Below are 24,003 nucleotides of genomic sequence, written 5' to 3' on the forward strand. Positions count from 1 at the left end.
ATCTCTAAAACATGCCGGTGGAAGAGCTTGAGGGTGACCTTCGGCATCATAAATCGGAGTGCAGGTTGACACGGAAATGACCTCGGGAAAATCAGACCACGGACTCGCGCATCCAGCTCCACGGCAAACCTCTGCCTGGGCCCAGCGCCCTGGTGCAGGACAGAGGGGCCGAGCCCAGCTTGTGCAAACCCCTCACTGGGAGCACTGGGAGCGAGGGGACGCGGCTGCCCGGCATGAAGCCTGCGTGCCAACGTGCCCGAGGCCTGCCATAGTGGGGACGTTTCGGGGGGTTATCGCACCCCACACCGCTGCGCCAGGGTTTGGCCGTGAGCTGCGGTTGGACCCCAGCTCTGGGCAGCATGGGGGTGCCCAGAGAGCCACCGCCGGGTTCCCCGCAGAGCCGGTGGCTCCCCGCTCCCGCGCACAGCGGCACGGCGCTGCCAGAGAAGCGCTTCTCAGTCCAGCCGAGCACCGGGATGCCGCGTGCAGTAATTAGCCCACCATTAGCTGCCCCACCGTGCGAGGGACCACCGACCGCCGACTTGGGGACCCCCGCAATGCCCTGCCTGGCTCTGACGGCAGAGCCCGAACAGGCTGGCCGTGCCAGTACCGGTGTCCAGCACGGGCCGGCAAGCAGTGGACGACGCATGCAGGCAGCGGTAACGGCAGCGGTAACGATAGGTAAGTATACATACATATAATATAGATACAGGTATAGATATAGATATAGATATAGATATAGATTAGATATAGATATAGATATATAGATATAGATATAGATATAGATATAGATATAGATATAGATATAGATATAGATATAGATATAGATATAGATATAGATTAGATATACACATAGATTAGATATAGACATAGGTTAGATATAGATATAGGTACAGATATGAATATAGATATAGACATAGACATAGATTAGATATAGATGTAAATATAAATATAGATATAGAATAGACTAGATATAGATATAGATAGAGATAGAGACATAGATATAGATATAGATATAGATATAGATATAGATATAGATATAGATATATAGACATAGGTTAGATATAGATATAGGTACAGATAAAATATAGACATAGACTAGATATAGATATAGGTATAGATACAGACACAGACTAGATATAGACATGGACATCGATTATACATAGATATAATATAGATATATACATATACATATATGCATAGACGGGCACCCGTCGGGGCTGGGGGCGGGTCCGTCGCGGCGGGGGCGGAGCCCGCTGCCCTCCTCGCCGAGAGTGGGGCGCGGCGGGATGTAAATGAGGCGCGGGGCGATTGGCCGGCTGGCGCTGGGGGCGTGGCGCGGGGGCGTGTCCGGGCCCGCTGGACGGGGCGGGCGGCGGCGGGCGCGCCGCTGGAATGGGGCGGGCGGGAGCGGGGCGCCCGGTGCAGCTGGCGGGGGGCGCCGGCCGCCCGCCATAAAGTGAATGGCCGGGGGGAATGGGAGGCAGTCGGCCGGCGCCCTCCGCCCTCCCGTGAGCCGGCGCCGACCCGCCGCCTCGCCCGCCCAGCCGCCGGGATTTACTTTCTGACGGCGGCGGAGCAGCCCGCGGGGGCCGGCTTCGCCCCGCTCGCAGGACTGAGGCCGCCCAGCCGAGCCCCGCATCGGGAGCCGCCGTAAGTGCCCCTCCGTCTCCGGCCTCCCGGGCGGGGGTTCTCCCCCTCCTTCCCCGGGAGCCGCTCGGCGCCGGCCCCGCGGCGCGGGGTCCGAGCATCCCCGGCGGGCTCTCCGCCGCCTCCCGCGGGGGGGGTGGGTAGGAGAGCGGGCGGACCGGGTTCCGGCGCCGCCGTCGGAAGGGGTCCCGGGGCGGCGGGACTGCCCCCCGGCTCTGCCCGCCCGGCGGCCCCCCGGGCCACTCCCGCCGTTGCTAAACTTAGCCATTTTCCACTCGGGCGAGCGGGGCCGGGGCTGTTGAAATTAGCCGGGGCTGGCTGTAAATAACGGCGCTGCGGCCGTCCCGTCGGCGGGCTCCGGGGGAGAAGGGCGCGGGGAGCAGGCGTCGCCGGGGCGAGGGAGGGCGGCCCGACGGCTCCCGGACAGTCGGATAAATGATATTTATGTAACGGGCGGGCTCCTGTTTACAGCAGAGCCGACCTCGCCGCGGCGCCGGGGCCCGGCCGGGAGCACCAGACCTGCCCGGCCCGCGGGGGGGGGGGGGGGGGGGGGGCCACGCCGACCCCCGCGGCGGCTGCAGCGGGGGCTCCGAGGCGGGCAGAGGCAGCGGTCCGAGCTCCGACCCCTTGCTGCGGCTCCCCGAGCCCGGTACCGCCCGCTCCCTCGGCTGTTCCCCGCTCGACGAGAGCGGCAGCCCCCCCCCCCCCCCCGTCCTCCCCTTCGGAGCGTCGCAGAGGGGCGGCTTCGGGCGGGGGAGGGCCCCCGGGGCAGCTGCTGCGGGGGGGGAGGGGGGCCCGGTGCCGCCGAGCTGGGCACAGCTGTCGGCCGGCGCCCCCGCGGCTGGACAGCTGGGGGGGGGGGGTTAGGGGGGGCGGCCGTGCCCCCCGGCAGCGCCGGGGCCCTGCGGAGCCGGGGGGGGGTGCACCGGGCAGCCCGGAGCTCCCGCCTTTCTCAGCCGGGGATGCGGGGCTCGGCACGGAGGGGCACGCTGCTGCGGGCCCCCCCCAGCCCCCCGCACCCGGCTGGCGGCGCAGGGGTTGAAAGCGGCCCCGCACCCGGCTCCCCGTTCGCTCCCCCGGGAGGGAAGCTGCCTCCCAACCGACGGGTCCGTGGTCCGGGCGCTTTCCAGGCGCAGACTGGTCTGGGGGATGCCAAATCCCCCCAGTTCCCCCCGGCACGGGCGGGGTCTCCACGCCTGGCCCGTGGCCCGGGGGATGCCGGAGGTGACATGGCCTCTTCCCCCCCACCCGTGACTCCGCAGCAGCTCAGGGACGTGCCCTGGGGGTCCGTCACCCCCCTTCCCGTCCCACCTCCCAAAGGCGGGGAGAGGACCACCTTTGGCGATGGGATTGGGGTCTCCCCGGCTCCCCGCGCCCCGTCCCAGCGTGTCGGTGTTGGTGCAGGCTGCGGGGGACAAAGAGCTGCCTGCTGGCTCCTGAGGGACCGGGCACAGCACGGTGGCTGCTCTCAGCCTCCACAAACGTCGGCAGGAGCAGAGCAGGGTTGGGTTTTCATTCGCGAGCAGTCACGCCGTGCCCAGTGCTCCTTCAGGGAGCCCTGACGGGGAGACAGACGGCTTTCCCCGACAGCCTGGCGAGGGCTCTGGGTGAGGGTGGTGGTTCTTCCTGCTGTTACTGGTGTTACTGGGTTTGCACGCGTGGCCTCAGACCTGCAGCCCGGGCTCCCCCACCCCAAAGCCCACCGATATCCCAGTGACTGAGTCGTGTCCTGTCCAAGGCGCAGGTTTAAAAAACAGTGTCTTTGGCAGAGAAACCATTGCAAGCCTCACTTAATATCTATTACGCTTCTATAAGGGCTTCATTCAGGCAATTAACAGATCTGCAAATTGTGGCTGGATTGCAAAAGTATTGGTTAATGCACCCTGTGGAGAGTCAACAAAAAAGAGTGGCATCTTCTCCCTCTGTCCGGTGCTGCCCAAAACCTGGAGCCTGCGAGGTGAGGCTGACTTTGGAGGCTGCCAAAAAGAAAAAGCCAGAAACCCGATCTAGGAGGCCGCTCCGAAAGGAAGATGAGATGAGCTGGGGACATGAGGTCTGTCTCGTGACCTGGCACATGTGCCCTGGCTCGGGGGATGGGGAGGTACCTGGGCTGGGAGCGAAGTCCCTGATGGGGAGAACGGGTGGTTTCGCGCTGCGCGCCCTGCGTCGGGAAGGCAGCGGGATGAGACCGTGGGGCTGTGGAGGGAGGGGGGTCAGAAACGGGAGGCTGTGGCGTCTCCGAGCAGGCTCAGCGATCGTCCGGCTGTTTCAAAATGGGAGATCGCTGTTTACTCAGGGCCGGATTGCAGAGGGGGCAAAGCTTCCCCTCTTGCTGAGGGCATCGGGCTGTGCCAAGCCCGGGCATTTGCTGTTGGCGGGGGCACAGCCTCCGCCGATTGGCATCAAACTTACGCTGAGGCCGTAGGAAAAACCCTCTCGCGTCAACATCCAGCTGAAACGGGCTGGGCTTTCAGACGGCTGGAGAAAGAGGATTTCTGAGGCCAGCCCGCGCACCGCACATCCCTTCCTGCCCTTTGTGTGCTGCTCCCCCTCGCCAGCACCCCTGCCCTCCTCCCGCCTCACCTCTGAATATTAATGCCTCCGGCAGATTGGATAATAATGTGACTGGGAATTGAATGAAGCTGGTTATTAGCTCTGGGCTTCCTTGGGGCATTTAAGGGAGTCCACGGGCTGTTCCTGAGCCTCGGCGGCAGGAGGGACTGGGGCCGGACTCAGCGTGGAGGTGGTCGCTTCGGTGGGAAAGGATTTGCTCGAAATCCTCGTCTGCCTCCGACCCCAGAGGAGGACAGGTACGGCAGCCCGGCCAGAGCCCCAGATTCCCGCAGGACGGTTAGCGTTGGATCCACTGCTTTCCAGCGACGACTAAATATGAGAAGTTGTTTTCGGGAAGGAGCTAGGAGGTGTAGCTGGGCAGGAGCTGAGGAGCGTTTGTGGTGTTATTATTAGGCTTTAAAAAGAGACAGGGAGCGAGCGCGGCAGGTCCCCTTCTTCCCTCCACACCGCTGTCGGAGCATTGCCCAGCAGACTTGGGACGAGGGCCAATCCTCCGCACACCGGACGGGAAATCTCCCGCTGGTTTGCAGGGTGCCAGCTCAAGCTCAGAGCCCTCACCCCTGAAGAGCTGCGCCTTGCGCTGTCTCTCCTCCGGAGCTGCCTAGCAGGCGGATCTCCGGGTGCTCCGGCACGCAGGGAAATGTCCCTGCTGTGCAGAGGAGAACCAGCGCTCTGGCAGAGCTACCTGGTCTGATTGGAGCCAGCAGTACAACCCCTGTCCCTTGACCCTCGAGCCGATGCTCCTTGCTGTCTCCCCAGCCGCGGCTCCGCCAGAAAACAAACATTTTCACCCAGTGAACTCTAGTGCAACGGAGGAGGGGAAGCCCGAGCTGAATTCGCAGAAGCTGCTCTGAATTTTGGCCGTCTGATTTTTCAACCGTTCAGAGCTGGAGCTGCTGGGGGTCTCGGCTGACGGGGGGAGCTGGTTCCCCCCTGCCTGCCTTAAATTAATCCCTCAAAACCACGCTCGGAGCTGCTGCGACGGAGACACCTGTTCGTCACCCGCCACCGGCCGAGCTGCACAGCCCCGGCTCCGCAAGCCGCGGCGGCACTGCGTCGGCGGGACGCGGCGGGCGTGCCGCTGGCCTCCCCCAGCCTGCAGACCACGCGCCTTCAATAACCGCGTCGATCCGCTGCCGGGGGAGCTTCGGGGGGCTCAGCGCCTGCCGGGCTGCCGGCGAGAACTGGGAAAGTACGACGATGCGATAAAACCAATGACCGCAGAGTCCGCAGTTACTTTTGCTGCTCTTTCTCCCTCTCCGTTCCTTCCCCCCCCAACCTCATTTCACGCAGAAACACCCCTCCCATCGCCTTTCCTCCCCCTTCCAATTTATGCAAGTCGAATTTTCCTAAAAAAGCTTATTATAAGTGACCAGTGAGAATCGTGAGGATTTAACTGTAAATCCAGTTGACCTGTCTGTCCGTGGACATTTTTATTTACTCCTCTTTCTGAAAAACAAATAAACAGAGAATCCCTCCCAAATAAAGCAGCTTCCCCGCTTAGATTTGAACAGACTTTAAAAGAAATCTCTTTTGTTTTAGCCATTTTTATTTCCTGTTTGTTTCTGAGCTTAGACTTGACAATGAAAACCACATGAAATTCCCTTTTTGTTCCATCAGTTTTATTTTTGGTGCCACAATATCCCAACTGCCAGTTCTACAAGTCAGGGTTGGTTGGGGTGGGTTTTGGGTTTTTTTTGTGTGCTTCTATTGCAATGCTATTTTTTAAAGTAAATTGGTGGACGTTTTCCTCCGAAATAAGATGACTAAGACTTTCTAGAGGACTGGATGAACCGGGATGATTAAAAAAAAAGTAAAATCTGAATCTTTAAGCTAAATTAATTGCGCCATAAAAGCCAGTCTGGGTACGGCTCCATACGTAGCCGGGGAGAAATTCTGCACCTCTGCGTCCCATCGGAAAGGGCGTTTGCGGCTGAATTCGCGTCGGGCCGGTTTTCCTGGTGGCGTTTGAAGCCCCAGCGCTCAGCTGCGCCCCGGTGCCGGGCGCGGGGGGGCCGGGGGGGTGCAGGGACCCCGGCGCTGGGAGGGAGGGGGTGTCGTGACCCCGAGACAGCCCGCTCCCCCCGGCCCTTTGCTGTCTGCACCGCTGTGATGGGCTTGCTCGGGGGCCGGGCTGGGTGAGCGACGCGGGCTCCGCAGCTCGCTGTCCTGCCCACCCAGGGACGCGGCCCCCAGCAGATGGGAAAACCAAGGATTTAGGGGAAAAGGAATGCAAAAACAAAAAAAGAGGCAGACTTTGTACGCGGTCCTCGGGCAGCACAGTGCGTTTCAGGATCCTGAAATCCCAGCCTCTGGCTTGGCTGCCCGCCACGCCTGTTGTGCCCCCGGATTTAGGGACACGGGGCGGTTTGCCTGAGTGGGGCACCTGGGTGAGGGGCTGCGGGGACGGAGGGCTGCCGGCCCCGTGCCCGCTCACCCCCCCTTCCTCCCCGTTTGCCCCCGTATTCACGATTTCGCGGCGTGAGAAGCCAGCGAGCTGCGGGCCTGATCCTGCCAGCACAGGCCGCTTGCAACACGCCGCAGGATCGGACCCGTCGGTGTTTGCCGTGGGGAGGGCTAATCGCCTCCCTCGAACAGCATCTGGGGAAACTGGCTGGCCTTCAGGGCGTGCTGCAAGGTCCGCCAAGGCGGAGTGGGGGGCAGCGAGTGCTAGCACCGCTCCCGCAGCCTCCTGCCCCAGCCCCGCCAGCCGCAGCGTCCCGAGGAGGAGGGGAGGGATGCCGCGGGCTGAGATCGGCCGCTTGTTCGATTCCTGGCAGCCTGCGTCCTGCAAGGGCTTTCCTGCCAGAGGGCTTTCGAAAAAAAATTCAAATATGAATTGCTTGAGGGGAAGAAAAAAAAAAAAAAACCCAAGACAAATGGCCAGGAAACCATAGAGCCAGGCGCAGTCGACACCGTCTCCCTCCGGCGCTGCGGGTTTGCGCTGCGAGGCCGCGCATCCCTCGGGGCCAGCCGGCCGCTGCTGGGCTCTCGCTGCCTTCGCCGGCAGAGCTGCTCGTTGGCCATGGCGGGGCCGTCACGGCACCCGCAGCTGCCCCGAGACCCTCTGGGCTCTGCCAGGTTGCTTTAAAACAGCAGTCCCGCAGCACACCCCCCAAAAAAAGGCTTTCTAGCTGCCGGTTTTGCCAAGTTTTGTCGCAGAGCGAATGTTTGTGATCAAGTCGGACTTCTCCGGGTAGGATTTCCAGCAGAAGTGCTGATGGCTGGCGGCTCCAAATGCAGGGGTAGGGCTGCAACGCGACGGGATCCTTCCCGACCTTCAACCCCCCCCCCGCAGCACCCGCTTGATTAGGGGCTTTCTTGCGCTTGTTTACTAATTGTGAGAACCACTGACATCTTCGGTAGCGTCTGAGTCACCCGCTGCCCTCCATCTCCTGACGGCAGCCGGAGTCGCAGAGCTCCCGCCCTTGACCTGGCTGTCTGAGCCTCCCTAAAATGGGCCAACGTTACGGCCGCGGAGAGACCAGAGCGACCCTGGCACACGGGAGCCGGGCCAGCTCCCTTCGACTGCCGGGATAATCGGCCAAATTCGTACGATCGCCCGAATAAATACGGCGACGCATACCGATCTGCTGATGCCAGCCCCTGCTGCCCTCCGCTGCGGCGCGTGCCCCAGCTGCGGGCAGCCTGCCCGCGCCTCTCGCTCCCGCCCGGCATCCTCGCTTGCCACCACCGCCTCTCGCTCCCGGCCCCGCGTTGAAGCCAGCCCAGGGGGCTGCGGGAGCAGGCAGGGACGGGCAGAGCGTCTTACTGGAATCAGTCCCCTCCCTCCCTTCCCCGCACCAAAGGGGTCCCTTTCTTTGAAGGGCTTTTCTTGCCCCGCGCTGTGGAGCCTCACCGCACCGGCGGCTGCGTGCGGTTGCAGCTCGTTTGGGCAAAACCCAGCCTTTGCTGATTGACTTTTGTTCCAGGTGCCTAACAAACAAAATAAGCCGTAACAAAGCACGGCTTTATTAGTGTAACTGCATAGACTGTCGGAAAGAGAATCCCAGGCTGATGGGGCCGAGGTGCCGAAAGCCCGACCGAAGTGTTCAAGGGGTAACAGAAACCCAGCCGGACGCAGCCAGACCTGCACGCGAGGCTTACGAGAGCGCAAGAAGCATGGACGCTTAGTTTAGGAAAAAAACCAACCTTGCAGAAAGCCTGGCAGGACTCCCCTTCTGGCTTAGGATTAGCTCTTCGTTTCTGAATTTTGGGCACCGTTTCGAAAACCGACCGGGTAGGCTCAGGGCAACGCTGGGGTGCGAAGATGCAAACAGCTTAACTTGCGCCAAGCCCAAACGCGTCGCCCTGTCTGCGCAGAGCCCCACCTTTAGCTCAACGGGGTCTGCCCCGGTCCGGGTCGGGGGCCGCAGACGCACCCCTCGGAGAGGACAACGCGTTACGTGTGGGGCACGGTGCGGCCTGCCGAACGAGCGGACGGGACGCATTCCATCGTGGGCTTTTTTTTGCTGCGGACATGGCTATGGACCTGTCAGTCCTTGGGACGTTTCCATTGCGATAATCCTTTGGAACACGGGCAATTCATTAACCCTCTGCTGCCCAGAGCCCACGCGTCGGCCGTCGCCCCGCTCCGCAGCCGCAGGCTCCTGTCGGTGCGGAGGAGGCGAGCGGCTCGCTCTCACCTTGCCGCCAGCCCCGCGGTGTGCATTAGGCAGCGGCCAGCAAGGCTGGGCATTTCCCTAGCACCTCTTGTCTGAGGATCTGGAAGCACTTGGAGGAATTTCGCTTCGTTGCCTCTCCCAGCTCGGGCAGGCTCAGGAGTATCATTTCTGAGATGGAGGATGGAGCTGCAGACCCGCTGAGTGGTTTTACCTACACCATAACCCAGGCCAGCCGCAGCGCCTTATCTCCCCATCCTCTCCCCGCCGTGTGTTCTCGGGAGCTTCTCCATGGAGCCCTGCGCAAAGACGAGAGCGTGGAAGCCGCCGGGACACCCTCCTCCGAAAGCCAGCCCGTGCCGGCGGGTGCTGCGGATAGCCTGGCACCGCGCAGCGCCGGTGATGCTCCTGCAGCCCACGCCGCGTGCGGGGCCGTGCCAGCCAGCCCAGGCAGCGTGCTCTGACAGCAGTGAGATGCCCGGCGCCTCAGGGAGCTTTGGCAGCTCCTGCCGATGGGAGGAAAAAAAAATACCCCAGCCCGTGTTCCAGGCTTCAAAGCGGCGCACGCCGCTACGAAAGCACCCAGCGCCGGAGCTCGGGGGTTAGTGCCCAGCTGCGAGGACTAAATCGAGAAATGAGGTTTATTATAACTTGTGAGTCAGCCCTCGCGGGAGGCCGATGACCCGTTCCTGAGCGAGCACCCGGAGCGCGGCTCGGCCAGCCCGGGGCTGTGCGCAGCGGAGGGTTTTGGAGACAGGCGGCTGTGCTCTCCTGTCCCGTAATGGGTCTGCGCGCTGGGGCACCGCGTGGCTGCTGCTGTTTGTCTTCCAGTGATTAATGGTCGCTCTTGGTTCCTGCTGCAGTTCCATTAAGATTAGAGGCTTAAAGCTGCGCTGAGATGTTTAGCAGTGGGTGACCCTGGTCTCCCCGTGGCTGTACTCCTGTAGTCTCGAGGAAACGAAGATTAACTCTTGTCTCTTGTCCCGTTGCTTTTGCTTTCTGCCGCAGGGAAGGAGCCCCTCGCGGGCAGCACGTCTGTCGGCTGGCGGGGAGACCCCGGCTCTCGGATCACCGGGCGGTTCGTGCGCTGTGCACGCTGTGGCGCTTGAAATCCCAGCCCGTGGGCACTCTGATAGCACCATCCCCTGAGCAAAATCCCGGGGACAAGATGCCCCCCCGCCCCGGGAGGGGACAGGCCAGCCTCAGCCCCTTCCCCTTTGTCGTGGGGCAGAGGAGGAGGCAGGGGCTGCTCCAGCTCAGCTCAGCCCCTCCTGGGGACCAAAGTACGGAGGTGGATGGCCTTCCTGAGAACGGACAGGTAAACAGGGTCCCAAGTGTCTCTCTCTGCTAAAAGTAACCCAGCACACAGGGAACGCGGGCGTGAGAGGAGTGGAGCATCAGGAATCTAGCTGCTCCCAGTTGCTCCCAGCAGTTTGATGGAGCTGACGAAGCAGGACGGGACAGCTCTGACCCGAAGCCACCTCGTGTAACATCATACCTTCGCCTCGGGGGGGGTGGAAGATAGAAAAGACACGGCCCCGCGACTGACTGCGGAGCACCTTTCCACCCGGGCCATAGCGCAGAGCCCTCTGTGGAGACCCGCCGTCCCGAGCAGAGGCCGCGTCTGCCGTGGCCCTGGCAGTGGGGAAGCTCAGGGGTCTGTGGGGCTGTGCCGATCTGCCGGAGGGAGCGCGGCTGCCCTCCCGCCCGTGGGTCGCCAGCGGTCTGTGTGCCGACCCCAAGCATCAGGTCCCTGCTGAAGCCCCCCTGCATGCCCACCGGAGGCCAAATAACACCCAAACACCCCAAAAGGCAGCTTTTCCCCTCCAGACCCGCCTGCCAAGGCGCGTTCAGCAGGTAGCCTGCTCCGCGATGGCAGCGCGGGGAGCCGAGCAGCATGCACTTGTCAATCCGAAGGCAGCTCTCCGCAGGCAGCATCCACAGCACAAAAGCCACCGCTATAATTAGCCTTACTTGGCTCCCGGTCAGCCTTTATGTTTCCTTCCCACCCCTCCAAAAAAAACAAGCAAAGGCATCTTTGCTGCGGGGTGATGGAGCAGCGTGTCACTGAGAACCAGCAGAGAGGTCACAGGGACCCTCGCTTGGTCTTTTTGGGTAAACACGGTTGCCCTCCTGGTGCAGAAGGGCCCTCCTCCTCCTCCTCCTGCCCCGGCGGCCCTGGCTTGGGCAGCCTGGCACGGATGCGGGAATAAAAAAGGGGTGAATGTGAAGGGAGCAAAAGCCGAGAGCCAGAGCCGCTCTCTTCCCCCTGCCCTCCGCCGTGCCGTGGGCAGGGACGTCAGCTCCCGGCAGCTGCCGGCACCGTCACAGGGAGCCGGGGAAAGGATGCAGGCGGGTAGCGACCGGCAGAAAAGGTGTGCTTGTTCCAGATGCAGGAGCTGCTGATGATGTACGTCGACGGAAGGAGTTACAGTTGCCAGAGCAGGCCGGGAGCCAGGGCTGGTTCTGTAAAACCGAAGCCTCTGAGCCCGCCTGGCTGCGCGTTGCTCGTACAGGACCTGTCCCTAAAGAAACCGTTCTTTTACGCTGAAAGAAAGCGACGTGAAGGCTCGGATGGAGATGACAAATCTGATTGTGTCTAAAGGCGTTTTTGAGGTGCCAATTTCAGTAACTCCCTGAGACCAGGCAAACAGCTTGGTAGAAACACCACAAAGGTTTAGCGCCGACTTTCATAAAGTCTCTGCCTACAGCAGGAAGAATGTAGAAGAAAGCTCCTCTCATTAAATCCGAAAGGGCTGTATCACAGAATCACAGCATGGTCGGGGTTGGCAGGGCCCTCTGTGGGTCACCCAGCCCAACCCCCTGCCCAAGCAGGGTCACCCAGAGCAGGCTGCACAGCACCGCGTCCAGGCGGGGCTGGAATATCTCCAGAGAAGGAGACTCCACAGCCTCCCTGGGCAGCCTGGGCCAGGGCTCCGTCACCCTCAGAGGGAAGAAGTTCTTCCTCATGTTCAGCTGGAACTTCCCATGCTTCAGTTTGTGCCCGCTGCCCCTTGTCCTGTCGCTGGGCACCACTGAACAGAGTCTGGCCCCGTCCTCCTGACCCCCACCCTGCAGATATTTATGAGCATTTCTAAGGTCCCCTCTCAGCCTTCTCTTCTCCAGGCTGAACAAGCCCAGCTCCCTCAGCCTCTCCTCGTAGCAGAGATGCTCCCGTCCCCTCATCATCCTCGCAGCCCTCCACTGGACTCTCTCCATTCTATATTCTAGTATAACCTAGAATAATACCTCCAGCCTTTTGTGTTGGTGGCGTGGGGTTGCCTTTGGGTCAACACGTTGGCGCAGAGCTCACGCACTGTCCCCGTCGCAGACTTCCCCTGCGGTTCTTCATAACAGTGCTGAGCAGATCCCCCGCTCCCTGGGCTTTGCTTCTCCGTGACCTGCTCACAACAGGCTGGGAAGCCTTCCTTGGTGCCACCACGCAGGGTGCACGCAATGGGAATGTAATTTCGGATGTACATACAGAATCTCCTCTCTTAAATCCTCCCAGTTTTAAATCCAGTTCAAAAAGCAAACTTGTTCTGAGTCGCAAGTCCCAGTTGCAAGCTGAATATGGGCCAAACTTTAGAACTGGATTTACTGGAGGTGCCCGCTGCATCTCCGAGGCAGGCCCAGCACGCTGTGTTGTGCCCAGCAGCTTGCACCAACCTGGTGACTGCTGCATGGGCGCGGTTCGGGACGGGGCACGAGCGGGTTCCCCTGAGCCTTGTGCCTCGGGTTCTCGTTCACACCCGTGGACCCAGCTGTGAAATACTCCCCCCGGTTCTCCCATCTCCGCCCCAGTCTGCACAGATGAGAGCAATGCAGGACGTGCAAGGAGAGGGCCCTGCACGGGAGGACACCGTCCTTCAGGTACAGCAAGGCAGGGGTCTGAATTCCTCCTTAAATCTGGTCCAGTCCAGAGTCAAGCCCTAGAAGAGAGGAAATTGTGCTTGACAGATGCAATCATATGCAAATGGCTGTAGAAGAGGGGAAATTATCATCTACAAACATTGGGCAGAAATTCCATCTGCCGCCGCCTCAAGAAGGGCTCTTAATAAATTCTGAGACAGCAAAGTGACACACATCTTAATCAAGACTTAATCCATGGAATTAATTCACTGCGCGTTTCTGCATAATTCTGAGAGTAATGCTGAAAGCCACAGCAATAGCAGCAGCAGATGGACTCCCCCCTGCTCCGAGCAAAGGTATTAAGGAAAACACAGCCCCCGTCACATCGCTCCGTGTCCGTACACGCAGCGGAGAGCGACAGGGCTGTGCCCGGCTGCTGCCGGGGGCCGACGCAGCCGCGGGCGTCAGAGGTCGGGCTCGTCGCGAGGTGGGCTCGGAAACGAGCTTCGCGGTGGGGATGGAGCCCCGCCACTTCTTGCCCAGAAGAGAGGAGAAGCCCAGAGTGGGGCAGAGCTCCGGGAAACCACCACCAGGTCCCTTCGTCGGGGTGCTGCTTTCGGAGAGCGCTGGTCGGGGCTGGGGTCCGGACAGATCCGTCAGCGCCTGGGAAAGGCTGGGGATGGAGGGGAGGGCGAGGGAGGCTGCTGAGGGGTTTGTGAGCGAGAGCTGCTGCGGAAAGCGGGCAGATAACCCTCAGAGATGGCTCGCTGCCCTCTCCCCCCGGCCTGGGAAGCACGCCGCAGGTATGGCGGTCAGCCTTGCCAAGGGCCCTGGCAGCAGCCCTGCTCACGTTGACGGGAGGTTTCAGACAGCTCTGAAAATACATTCTTAGTCACCGTCACCCACCGCCAAAGGAGGTGCAACGGCTCTTGTTTACACGTCTAAACGCCAGCGCGGTCCGGGCGAAATGCTGCCTGCAGTGGGCTCCCTCCCCGACACGGGGGGTCGGAGGGGCCGGGCAGCCCTTCAGCAGCCAGAACCCCCTCTTCCCAGCTGACCCCCAGGTCACCAGGAGGAGGAGGTGAGGAGCTGCCCTGCGTCTCCCCGAATCCTGCTCCTCGGCATGGATTCAGGGCACCCATGGGGTCTGTCCTTCCTGCAGCGTCCCTCGTTGCCCTGTGCTGCCCAGCTTTTGGTCCCCACTGCTATGCCCAAGCTCTGCACCATCTCCAGAGGGCACTTTTCCCCTGCTTGGAGAAGAAGCAGGAGCAGAGACGACAACCCCCCCAAGCAATGCTGGGGAAGAGCCGCAGGCAGGAGGTGCGGAAACAGAGAGGAACCTGGAACTGCAGAGATCTTGCCAGGCTCGGAGTCCGGTTTCCCACATCTCCTTGGACTTCACAAGATTTGTGGGAAGTTCTACACCAGAAGGTGTGGAGAAGACAAACACCAAAGCAAGATGCTCGGTCTGGAGGTCCCAAATGCCTGGTCCAAACCCCGCTTGTCGCTTCGTGCCTTCCCCGCCATGAGCGCCCGGTGCGGTCAGGACCAAAGCGATGCTCTCAGCCGAGCTCTGCTGAGCAGCGCAGGCAGAGGGTGGGGGGCCCCAGGGAAGAGCACCATGAGAAGAGTTGATCCTGGGACGGAGCGGTGTGGAAGGAGGTGGGAGAGGGGTCCCAGCGGTGCCCGCAGTAGTGGGGAGTGGCACTGGGATGCTTGCAGCAGGACGGTCACTTGAGGGGACACCGGGAGCCTCCGACCAGCACAAGCTGAGGCTGGGAACGGGTTGCTGCTGGAGCCGAGATCACGCATTCCCAGGCACCCGAGGGTGCGTGACGCGATTCCCGTGTCGGTTCGGGCTCCAGAGGTCCTGGTGTACCCCAGGGGAGCCCACCCGCACCGCCTGGGTTGCTGCTGGGGGCCCTCTGACCAGTGCCGCACACAGGAGTGCTCTCCTCGGGGTGCGTGCGTCTGTGTCGGTGCTCTCTGGACAACTTCACAGAATCACAGAATGGTGGGGTTGGAAGGGACCTCTGTGGGTCACCCAGCCCAACACCCTGCCCAAGCAGGGTCACCCACAGCAGGCTGCACAGCACCGCGTCCAGGCGGGGCTGGAATATCTCCAGAGAAGGAGACTCCACAGCCTCCCTGGGCAGCCTGGGCCAGGGCTCCGTCACCCTCAGAGGGAAGAAGTTCTTCCTCATGTTCAGCTGGAGCTTCCTCTGCTTCAGTTTGTGCCCATTGCCCCTTGTCCTGTCGCTGGGCACCACTGGAAAGAGTCTGGCCCTGTCCTCCTGACCCCGACCCTGCAGATATTTATGGGCATTTCTAAGGTCCCCTCTCAGCCTTTTCTTCTCCAGGCTGAATAAGCCCAGCTCTCTCAGCCTCTCCTCGTAGCAGAGATGCTCCAGTCCCCTCATCATCCTCACAGCCCTCCGCTGGACTCTGTCCAGTAGCTCCTCCAGTAGCTCCTCATCTTTCTTGAGCTGGGGAGCCCAGCACTGGGCAGAGTACTCCAGATGGGGCCAAAGCTTGACTTGGGCTGGGCTGGTCTGCGGAGCAGCGAGGGAGCAAGAGGAGGGATGCTGGGCCGGGAGCGGCGGGATGTCTGGGGAAGGTGCTAACAGCCCTTGGCTGGCCCAGACCCACTTCCTCAGATCTCCGTTACACAGCATGCTCCTGGCGCTGCTATTTCGGTCTGAATGTCACCTATAAATTGGAGGCTCTTTCTCTGAAGGCTGCAAATAGAAGTGTCGCTGGATGATCTTTGATTTATAGGGAAGCTCGGCAGAAAGCCTGGCGTGTCCTTTTTCCAGCCAGGAAACTCAGAGGGGTCCAAGGATCACACAGGGATTCGTTGCTTTTCCTCGACCTTTCCTCAAGGGTTGGCAGGTCCCTCCTGGAGGGGGTGGGGAGAGGTCGCGCAGGCAGATTCCTCTCCCTAACCGCTCTCTGCCTTCTGCTTTTTCAGATTCCTCCTCCTCCGCCACCCAGCCCTGCCCCATGGATTTCAACCTGCTGGCGGACGCGGAGGCTCGCAGCCCAGCCTTGTCTCTCTCGGACTCCGGAACCCCCCAGCACGAGCACAGCTGCAAAGGGCAGGACCACAGCGGTGAGTGCAAGGCTGCGGGTGCAGGAGAGGCCCCGGCGCATCCCTGGGGACGGGTCCGGCTGGCGGGAGCCGGCTGCGGCGCTCCCGGGGACACGCTGAGCATCCTCGCGCATGCGAGCCGGCACCGTGCCATGGCGGCATGGCCGTCCCAGCAAGCCGGGCGAGGCACAGGGGTGTGCAGTGGGATGACAGCCATCGGGAGGGTGACAGCACCGTCCCGGTGAGGGGGTTGCGTGGCCCCGGCTGCCGCAGCCGCTGCTGACACAAGGCACAGCCCTTGGCAGGCAGGACTCGGGCAAGCCGGGGCACTGCCCAACCAAGATTTTATTGTTTTCAGCTAAACTGGGTCCCCAGAGCAGGGGAACTCTCCCTGCATCATGGGAAATCCCATCCAAGGCACAGAAGGCTACACCTAGTTATAAATATATAAACTGCCTTTTAAATTTTTTTTTTTTTCTAACTCCATTTAAATTGCTTAGCTTGAAACTTTCCGTGCTATGGGTTAACCTCTGGCTGAAATTTCCAAGTTCAGGAGATAAAAAGGAAGAGAGATACTGTCTTGCCGCTGCTTGAACTAGAAAAGCCTGGTCATCTGGTGGGAGGCTCGCGGCGGGCTGCTCCCGTCCCGAGGAGGTGCCAAAGGCCGAGCAAGCCCCAAGCCTGCTGCGTTCCTTGTCAGGCTCGGAAGGAGGAGCATCACCGTTCACACCTGCTCAGAAATCAGCTACCAAACGCTACGGCTTCCCCTGGCCCTCGTGTCTGTCCTGTGCCCGCTCCATCCCTCGCTGCTCTGGACGCGGCAGGACAACGTGGAGCTGCCCGTGCCAGCGGGAGGGGAGGAAACGGCCAGGGCCAGCGTCCCCGTGCAAAGCCTCCGGGCTCACCCGCGTGCGAGAGCTAATGAGCGTAATGATGCAGATTAAAATTCCCCAGAGTAAGTGTGGCGGAGGGAGTTACGCCGGGATAACTATGGTCAGAGAATCCGCCCGCCGAATTCCCCACGGCGCGCGTACCTTAGTTGGACACGTCCCCAAGCTCGCTGGCTCCTCGTCAGCTGCTCTGGATGCACGGCGGTCATCTCCGTTCGAGTGGCCTTCCCGATCGAGCCCACCCTGGCACGCCGCAGAACTGCCAATTTAGGAGCTGACTTTGTTTTCCATCGGGCGTGAGCAGCTAATTCCAGCTATGACCGCAGTCGTTTCATTGAGCGGGCGAACGTGCACGAGATGTATTCCACAACCTATTTTGGGTCGACAATAAACGCTGCGTGCCTGGCTGCGTCGCTCCCCACTGTCTTCGACGCTCGAGAAATAAAACGTGTCTTGGAGGCGGGAGTCTGCCGGCGCTACCTGCGTTTGCAGCGGAGGGGCCGATGGCAGCCAGCCGTCCCCGGTGCCAGGCAAGCAGAGCTCGCCGGCGAGGGTTGCCCGGGACGGGGCAGGGCTGCGCTTCTGGCAGGCCTTGGCTTTCCTCAAGGAGCAGTCCTCCTCCTCCCTGCTTGGCTCCTCGTCCTTCATCCACAGAGTAAGAGGTCCTGAGGAAGGGAGCACAAGCCTTGCTTGTCTGGGCTCGGCTCTTGGAGATCCCGAGTGTCCTCTGATGGTGTGGAGCGGTCCGTGACATCCCCTCCTGCTGGGTTTCATCAGGCAGCACGGGCCAGGAGGAGAGCAAGGACGAGGAGGGAGGAGGTGAGGAGCTGCCCTGCGTCTCCCCGAATTCTGCTCCTCGGCATGGATTCAGGGCACCCATGGGGTCTGTCCTTCCTGCAGGGTCCCTCGTTGCCCTGTGCTGCCCAGCTTTTGGTCCCCACTGCGATGCCCAAGCTCTGCGCCATCTCCAGAGGGCACTTTTCCCCTGCCTGGAGAAGAAGCAGGAGCAGAGACGACAACCCCCCCAAGCAATGCTGGGGAAGAGCCGCAGGCAGGAGGTGCGGAAACAGAGAGGAACCTGGAACTGCAGAGATCTTGCCAGGCTCGGAGTCCGGATTCCCACATCTCCTTGGACTTCACAAGATTTGTGGGAAGTTCTACACCAGAAGGTGTGGAGAAGACAAACACCAAAGCAAGACGCTCGGTGAGCCCTTCTGCCCGGCTGCAGCCCGTAAGCCAGGGGTAGCTTTGGTCCCCCTCCTGGGGGAACGTAGCCCCTGTGTGCATCAGGCTCTTAATTAACCTAGACTTAGCAGATGAACAAACAAACCCAACGCTGTCCCTTCATCTGTACTGAGCCGTTCCTAACAACCAGCGCGGACGTGGCGGCATCACTCCTCTTTCAGTCTGTCTTAGAGATGGGTAATGCGGGAATCTCCCAGCGCTGGCTTCGAGCACTGAGCTAGGGAAACCAGATGTATCCCCTTGGCAGGAACCACCACGAAAGAAGAAAAACCCACGTTCAGAGCGTGCTTCCAGGGGTTCTGCTGGACGTGGGGTCTGCACGTGAGGGTGCTCATGGGGATGAGGAGAGCCCCACCAGACCGCGGCCGGTTCCTGCCGTTCCACTGCCCAGGTCACATGGCCGCTGCCATTTCAGGAGTGCGCCTTGAAGGTCCTCGTGCCTGGACAGAGACACGGGCTGGTCCTGGCACTGGGAACGGGAGACGGCACCTTCCTGCTCAGCACTGCCCTGCCGTTGCGAGCCAACGCATGGCTGAGACCTGTCCCGCTGGCTCAGGGTGCTCCTCGAAGCCGGCTCGCTCTCCTGACGTGCATTAAACGTGCTGCAGGAGCGGAGGCAGCTGGTGGGGAGCCTGTGGGGACCCCGCATTGCTTCAGCTGGTGCAACGCCCTCCCGCAGAGCCAAGCCTTTCCTGACCGCGCCTGGGCGTTCCTCCACAAAGGGTGAGCATCTCCTGCCAGCGCCCTGGGGACTCCAGCATCGCTCCTCCGCAGGAGGGTTTGACCAGGAACAGCAGCAAGAGGTTTCCGAATTCGCACGCTGCCACGGGAATGGGGCAGAGGCACCAGGTTCCGGGGACAGGAGCGCTCCTGGGGCCGGGCTCCGTTACAGAATCACACACAGAATGGTTGGGGTTGGCAGGGACCTCTGTGGGTCACCCAGCCCAACCCCCTGCCCAAGCAGGGTCACCCAGAGCAGGCTGCACAGCACCGCGTCCAGGCGGGGCTGGAACATCTCCAGAGAAGGAGACTCCACAACCTCCCTGGGCAGCCTGGGCCAGGGCTCCGTCACCCTCAGAGGGAAGAAGTTCTTCCTCATGTTCAGCTGGAACTGCCTCTGCTTCAGTTTGTGCCCATTGCCCCTTGTCCTGTCGCTGGGCACCACTGAACAGAGTCTGGCCCCATCCTCCTGACACCCACCCTGCAGATATTTAGAGGCATTTCTAAGGTCCCCTCGCAGCCTTCTCTTCTCCAGGCTGAACAAGCCCAGCTCCCTCAGCCTCTCCTCGTAGGAGAGATGCTCCAGTCCCCTCACCATCCTCGCAGCCCTCCGCTGGACTCTCTCCAGTAGCTCCTCATCTTTCTTGAGCTGGGGAGCCCAGCACTGGCCGCAGTTAGAGCCGGTGCTGTTGGGTTCGGCAGGGCCCCCAGCACAGCCCTCTCGCCGTTGGGCTCCGGCGCTTTTCAGCCGCTCTCTTTTCCATTCAGCTCGCGTGGGGAGTATTTTTTTCAGAGCAGATCCATCCGACTGGAAGAGCCCTCTTTTCTCACCCAGCCGTGTTCTGGGTTACTGTTTTCTCGCCTCCCTGCTTTTCGAAGGGCTGTACAAGATGCCCTCCATGTTAGGATCTTTCTGGGCGTTGAAGCCTTTTAAGCCAGCTTCCACTTGAAGAGCTACGGCCAGACAAAAAACTCTTTTCATCTGAATCTCGGCAGAACGATTCCAGGAGTTTGTAAAGGTTTTTGTCTCAGATGCAACAGCTTGGCAATTGTTTGCAATAATTTCTGCTTAGTTCAGCCAAGTATTTCCCTCTGTAAAAGAACGCTCCCTGCTGAAAACCTGATTTTTGGTTGGAACTGCTTCACCTTGCCTCTAGATCAGGGAAAGGTGGGGGTGAACGTTGGAAATTATTTATTTTCACTGGAATAATTTTCTTCTGTGGTGACTTGTCTTGGTGCCCACCGGATATTCTTTTTTTTTTAAACCCCAAGCTGTAGTTTTCCTCCGTAGATTGCCCGAGTGACTCTCAGTTAGGTACTGGTGCCAACGCCGGGGAGTCGCACGCTGCTCACGTAAGGGGTGACAGAATGGAAGCCGCTGACTCTAGGAAAGGATCTCCAAGTGGCGAGGAGGGCAGGGGCAGCAGGACAGAGGGAGATGCTGGAGTGCTTCATGATGAGGTCTTCCCACTTCGAGAAAATAAAAATGCATGCACCTCAGGAAGAAGGTGGAGGAGCGAGCAGGGAGGAAGAGGCGAAAGGACGGAAATTTGTGCTCCTCTGAATTAATTGAAGAGCCTCAATTTGCTGTCCTTGACAATTTGCCTTTCCCCATCGCTTGTCTGCAAAAGCGCTACTGGATCTTTTGCTGTGCCATAAATTGCAATTTTCATGCAGTTTTTCCGAAAAAAAAACCCTGAAAAAACCCCAGTTTTTCTGTGCCTCAGGCAGAGAGGTGTAAGCAGAGCAGGGAGCTGCTGGCCTGGGTAAGTTCTGCCGCTGTCACCCACCCCAACGGTGACACGCGAGAACCAGAGGTTGGAGGTTTGGAAAATCCAAGCGCAGGCGCGTGGAAGCTGGCGTTCGTTGCAGCAGCTAAAGGAGGGCAAGCCGTGCCGCGTCGAGGGGCCGCTGGTTTCGGTGCAGGGCGGATGCCTGCTCGCGCGGGCGATGGAGGGAGGCAGCACCGCTGCTGTGGGTGCGGCTGGAGCTGCCGGTGACCACGGCAGAGGGGGACCTGGCTGAGCGGGCACTGGTGGCCCCAAGGAGGGGCTCCCCAGACGTATCCAAGCCCCCCGCGTTAACTCGGGGGATCTCTCCCATCTCTCTGTTCCTCACGCAGACACCGAGAAGTCCCAACAGAACCAGACGGACGACTCCAACCCCGAGGACGGCTCGCTCAAGAAGAAGCAGCGGAGGCAGAGGACGCACTTCACCAGCCAGCAGCTCCAGGAGCTGGAAGCCACTTTCCAGAGAAACCGCTACCCGGACATGAGCACCAGGGAGGAGATCGCCGTCTGGACCAACCTGACGGAGGCACGCGTCCGGGTAGGACTGCAGCCCCCCGCCTTCCTGGGCAGAGCTGGTGGGGAGGAAGCTGACTGTGATACGAGCCACCACGCTGTCCCTAAACCAAGGAAGGAATTCGGGGCACTAGGAAATTCCCCTGTCTTGTAAATGCCACGCACAGATACGCCACGCTGGCAGTGCCTTCCTCATCCAGTGCCACCGTGCAATAACACGGGGAGGTGCAAAGCCCCAGCTCTGCCCCGCAGAGCCCCACTAGCCCGTGCCCCGACCCGGCAGACCCCGGCGCTATCGTCCCCCAGCCTTAGCCTTGCCGGAGGGCACCCTGTGGGGTTCCCAAACTGCTGCGCAGTCACAGGCGTAGCGTGGCAGGGCTCCAGCTGGAAGGAGAGCTGCTCTCCGCTGCTGGAAATACGAGGTAGCAGCACCATGAATAGCTTTCCAGCAGCTTCCATGCTCTAGGAAGTTAAATTGTTTGAGTCACTCCAACGCTGATGGATTTCCCTGTTAGAGGAACACCCCTTCTAACAGCCCTCCCCAAACTGGTCCTGAGGGGAAGTCGAAACAAGAGAGGTTATTTCTTCCACTCAGCAGCTCTCAAACCACATCCCACAAACACTTTGCTCCCAAGTCACACAATCCCAACGCCTCCTCCTGGGCTGTGGTCACTTGGAAGTACAGCGAGTATTTTCCTCCCTCTTCCCTGGGTAAAGGGCATCCGTTTGCGAGTGAGTTGGGTTATTCTGTCCATTGTAAACTGGCAGTGGCTGGGTTGTGATCTAGGTGGTGATTCTTGCTGGGAGACGACCCTGCAGCCCAGAGGTCTTGCTGCACCGTGTTCCTGATGCTCAGCCTCCCGGCTGCCGGGGAGCGTCCCCAGCTGTTTGGCAGCTCTTGCCCTGTCAGGCAGGGGGGCTGGAGCAAGGCCCCTTCCAGGGACAGCCCGGAGCGTTTCCCATCCCCTCGCTCTCTCTCTCACAGGTCTGGTTCAAAAACCGCAGAGCTAAGTGGAGGAAACGGGAGAGGAACCAACAGGCTGAACTGTGCAAGAACAGCTTTGGAGCCCAGTTCAACGGACTGATGCAGCCTTACGACGACATGTATTCCAGCTATTCCTACAACAACTGGGCCACCAAGGGGCTCGCCACCAGCCCACTCTCGGCCAAGAGCTTCCCGTTCTTCAACTCCATGAACGTCAGTCCCCTCTCCTCCCAGCCCATGTTCTCCCCGCCCAGCTCCATCGCCTCGATGACCATGCCTTCATCCATGGTCCCTTCTGCGGTGACCGGCGTACCGGCCTCCAGCCTCAACAACCTGGGAAACATCAACAACCTGAGCAGCCCAAGCCTCAACTCCGCTGTCTCATCCAGTGCCTGTCCGTACGCCTCGACAGCCAGCCCCTACATGTACAGGGACACATGCAACTCCAGCCTGGCCAGCCTGCGGCTGAAGGCCAAGCAGCACGCTAACTTCACCTACCCGGCGGTGCAGACGGCAGCTTCCAATCTGAGCCCTTGCCAATACGCCGTGGACAGGCCCGTATGAAGGGCTGCCCTGCGGCGACCAGGGACTCGACCTTAGCCTGACGAAAGGAGACCTTTAGCCCCACAACAGCGTACGTCCTGCGGAGAATGAGAGCAAACGTGCGAGAGAGCGAGAGCGCGCGACCGGCGAGCAGGCAGATGGACCTCGACGAAGATTTGTCTAACTATCGTACGGTGAATTTTGACTGTCTTTCCCCCTCCCGAACCCGTTCCCCTCTTGCCCACCAAACGTCCTCCCTCGGTGAAGAAACCAAAACAGTCTACTGGAAGCCCTGTGGGGAAGCAGGAGCCCCGACGCGCGGGGTGCCTGACCCGCGGGCAGCAGAACCAAGCACGTTTCAATCTGCCCCTCCGAGGCGCCCAGGGGTGAGACCCCCAAGACCCTGGGACAGCACGGGCAGCCGGACGCCATCCCTGCAGGGAGCAGCCAGGCCCAAGGCGAGGCGGGGCCGACGTCCGGTGCTTGGCTGACCCCTTCCCCCTGCGCGCGGGTGAGGTTTCGGTTAAAGACATCTCGGCCGCTTACTTGTCACACTGCCGGGAAGGAAAGCCTTGCCTCCGTCGATCGGCGTCGCTCTTTATACCGCAGATACACTCGTGGCCCTTAAGACTTGAAGCCTTTAGCAACTGGGAGTTGTAAGGATATAAAATATGTGTGTGTATATATATAATCTCATATATATACAAATACATATATAGACATTAAAATACGCTTTTTTGTTTTGTACCTGAAATAACCTGCGAAGTAGGACCTCAAAACCAAAAACCCCATCACGCAAGCATGTCCACCGAGGCAGCGTCCTGCCCGCCATGCTTTACTGCTCCCGTCATTTCCAGTCAGGCAGGAACACCGCTGCCAGTACATCCAAAGCATCCCCTGTGGCAACAACCAGCTCCCCCTCGCACATCTCCTTCCCTTCCCCGAGCCCCGTTTCGGAAAAGGATAATAAAATAAAAGTTGGCACAGTCGCTTCGAGGCCTCTGTCTGCCTGGTTATTGAGAGCACAAGCCCGCGTCCGCAGACCCAGAGACCGAGCGTCCTCGGGATGCCAGCGCCAGGCAGCCCGGGGGGAGCAGGGCTCTGGGGTTTGGGGGAGCGGGGCTCTGGGGTTTGGGGGGAGTGGGGCTCTGTCCCTCGCAAATCACGCACCTGGCTCCCGGGGAGAGCCAAAGCCCATGGGCACAGCCTGAAGGGGAAGGCAAGCCGGCTCTCTGCACCCGCTCTGCACGCACCCATGGCAGCAGGAGCGTTGGGCTTCCCCGCCGTGTCGGATGGGGCCGGGGTCCCCCAGCTCCCTGGGGCAGCGGATCCCCGGGGCACTCCGGCTGCCGCAGCCTGCCGTGCCAGCCTGCCCCTGCGCAGCTTCCCTGGGGAAAGCCACAAGAAAGCGCTGGCTCTCCAGTGACACGCGTCACTGGGGGACCCGCTGCTTCAGCCGGCGCAGGGGGATGCGGAGGGTCCCTCCGCGGGAGCAGGACATCCCTACCCCATGCAGCCGCCTTTCCCT

At 60.6% G+C, this 24,003-nt stretch overlaps 1 protein-coding gene across 1 annotated transcript; it reads left to right on the forward strand.

Annotated features, from left to right (window-relative positions):
• Positions 1-1,562: 1,562 nt before the first annotated feature.
• PITX3 (paired like homeodomain 3) lies at positions 1,563-23,471 on the forward strand. The gene is made up of 4 exons (XM_075424154.1): positions 1,563-1,653; positions 15,670-15,810; positions 20,767-20,972; positions 21,933-23,471. Exons 2-4 carry the CDS (start codon positions 15,702-15,704, stop codon positions 22,494-22,496), a joined length of 879 nt encoding a protein of 292 aa, XP_075280269.1. The 5' UTR covers positions 1,563-1,653; positions 15,670-15,701; the 3' UTR covers positions 22,497-23,471.
• The last annotated feature ends 532 nt before the right edge of the window (positions 23,472-24,003 follow it).

Source organism: Opisthocomus hoazin, chromosome 6 (assembly GCF_030867145.1).
Source record: "Opisthocomus hoazin isolate bOpiHoa1 chromosome 6, bOpiHoa1.hap1, whole genome shotgun sequence".
NCBI classification, from domain to species: Eukaryota; Metazoa; Chordata; class Aves; order Opisthocomiformes; family Opisthocomidae; genus Opisthocomus; species Opisthocomus hoazin.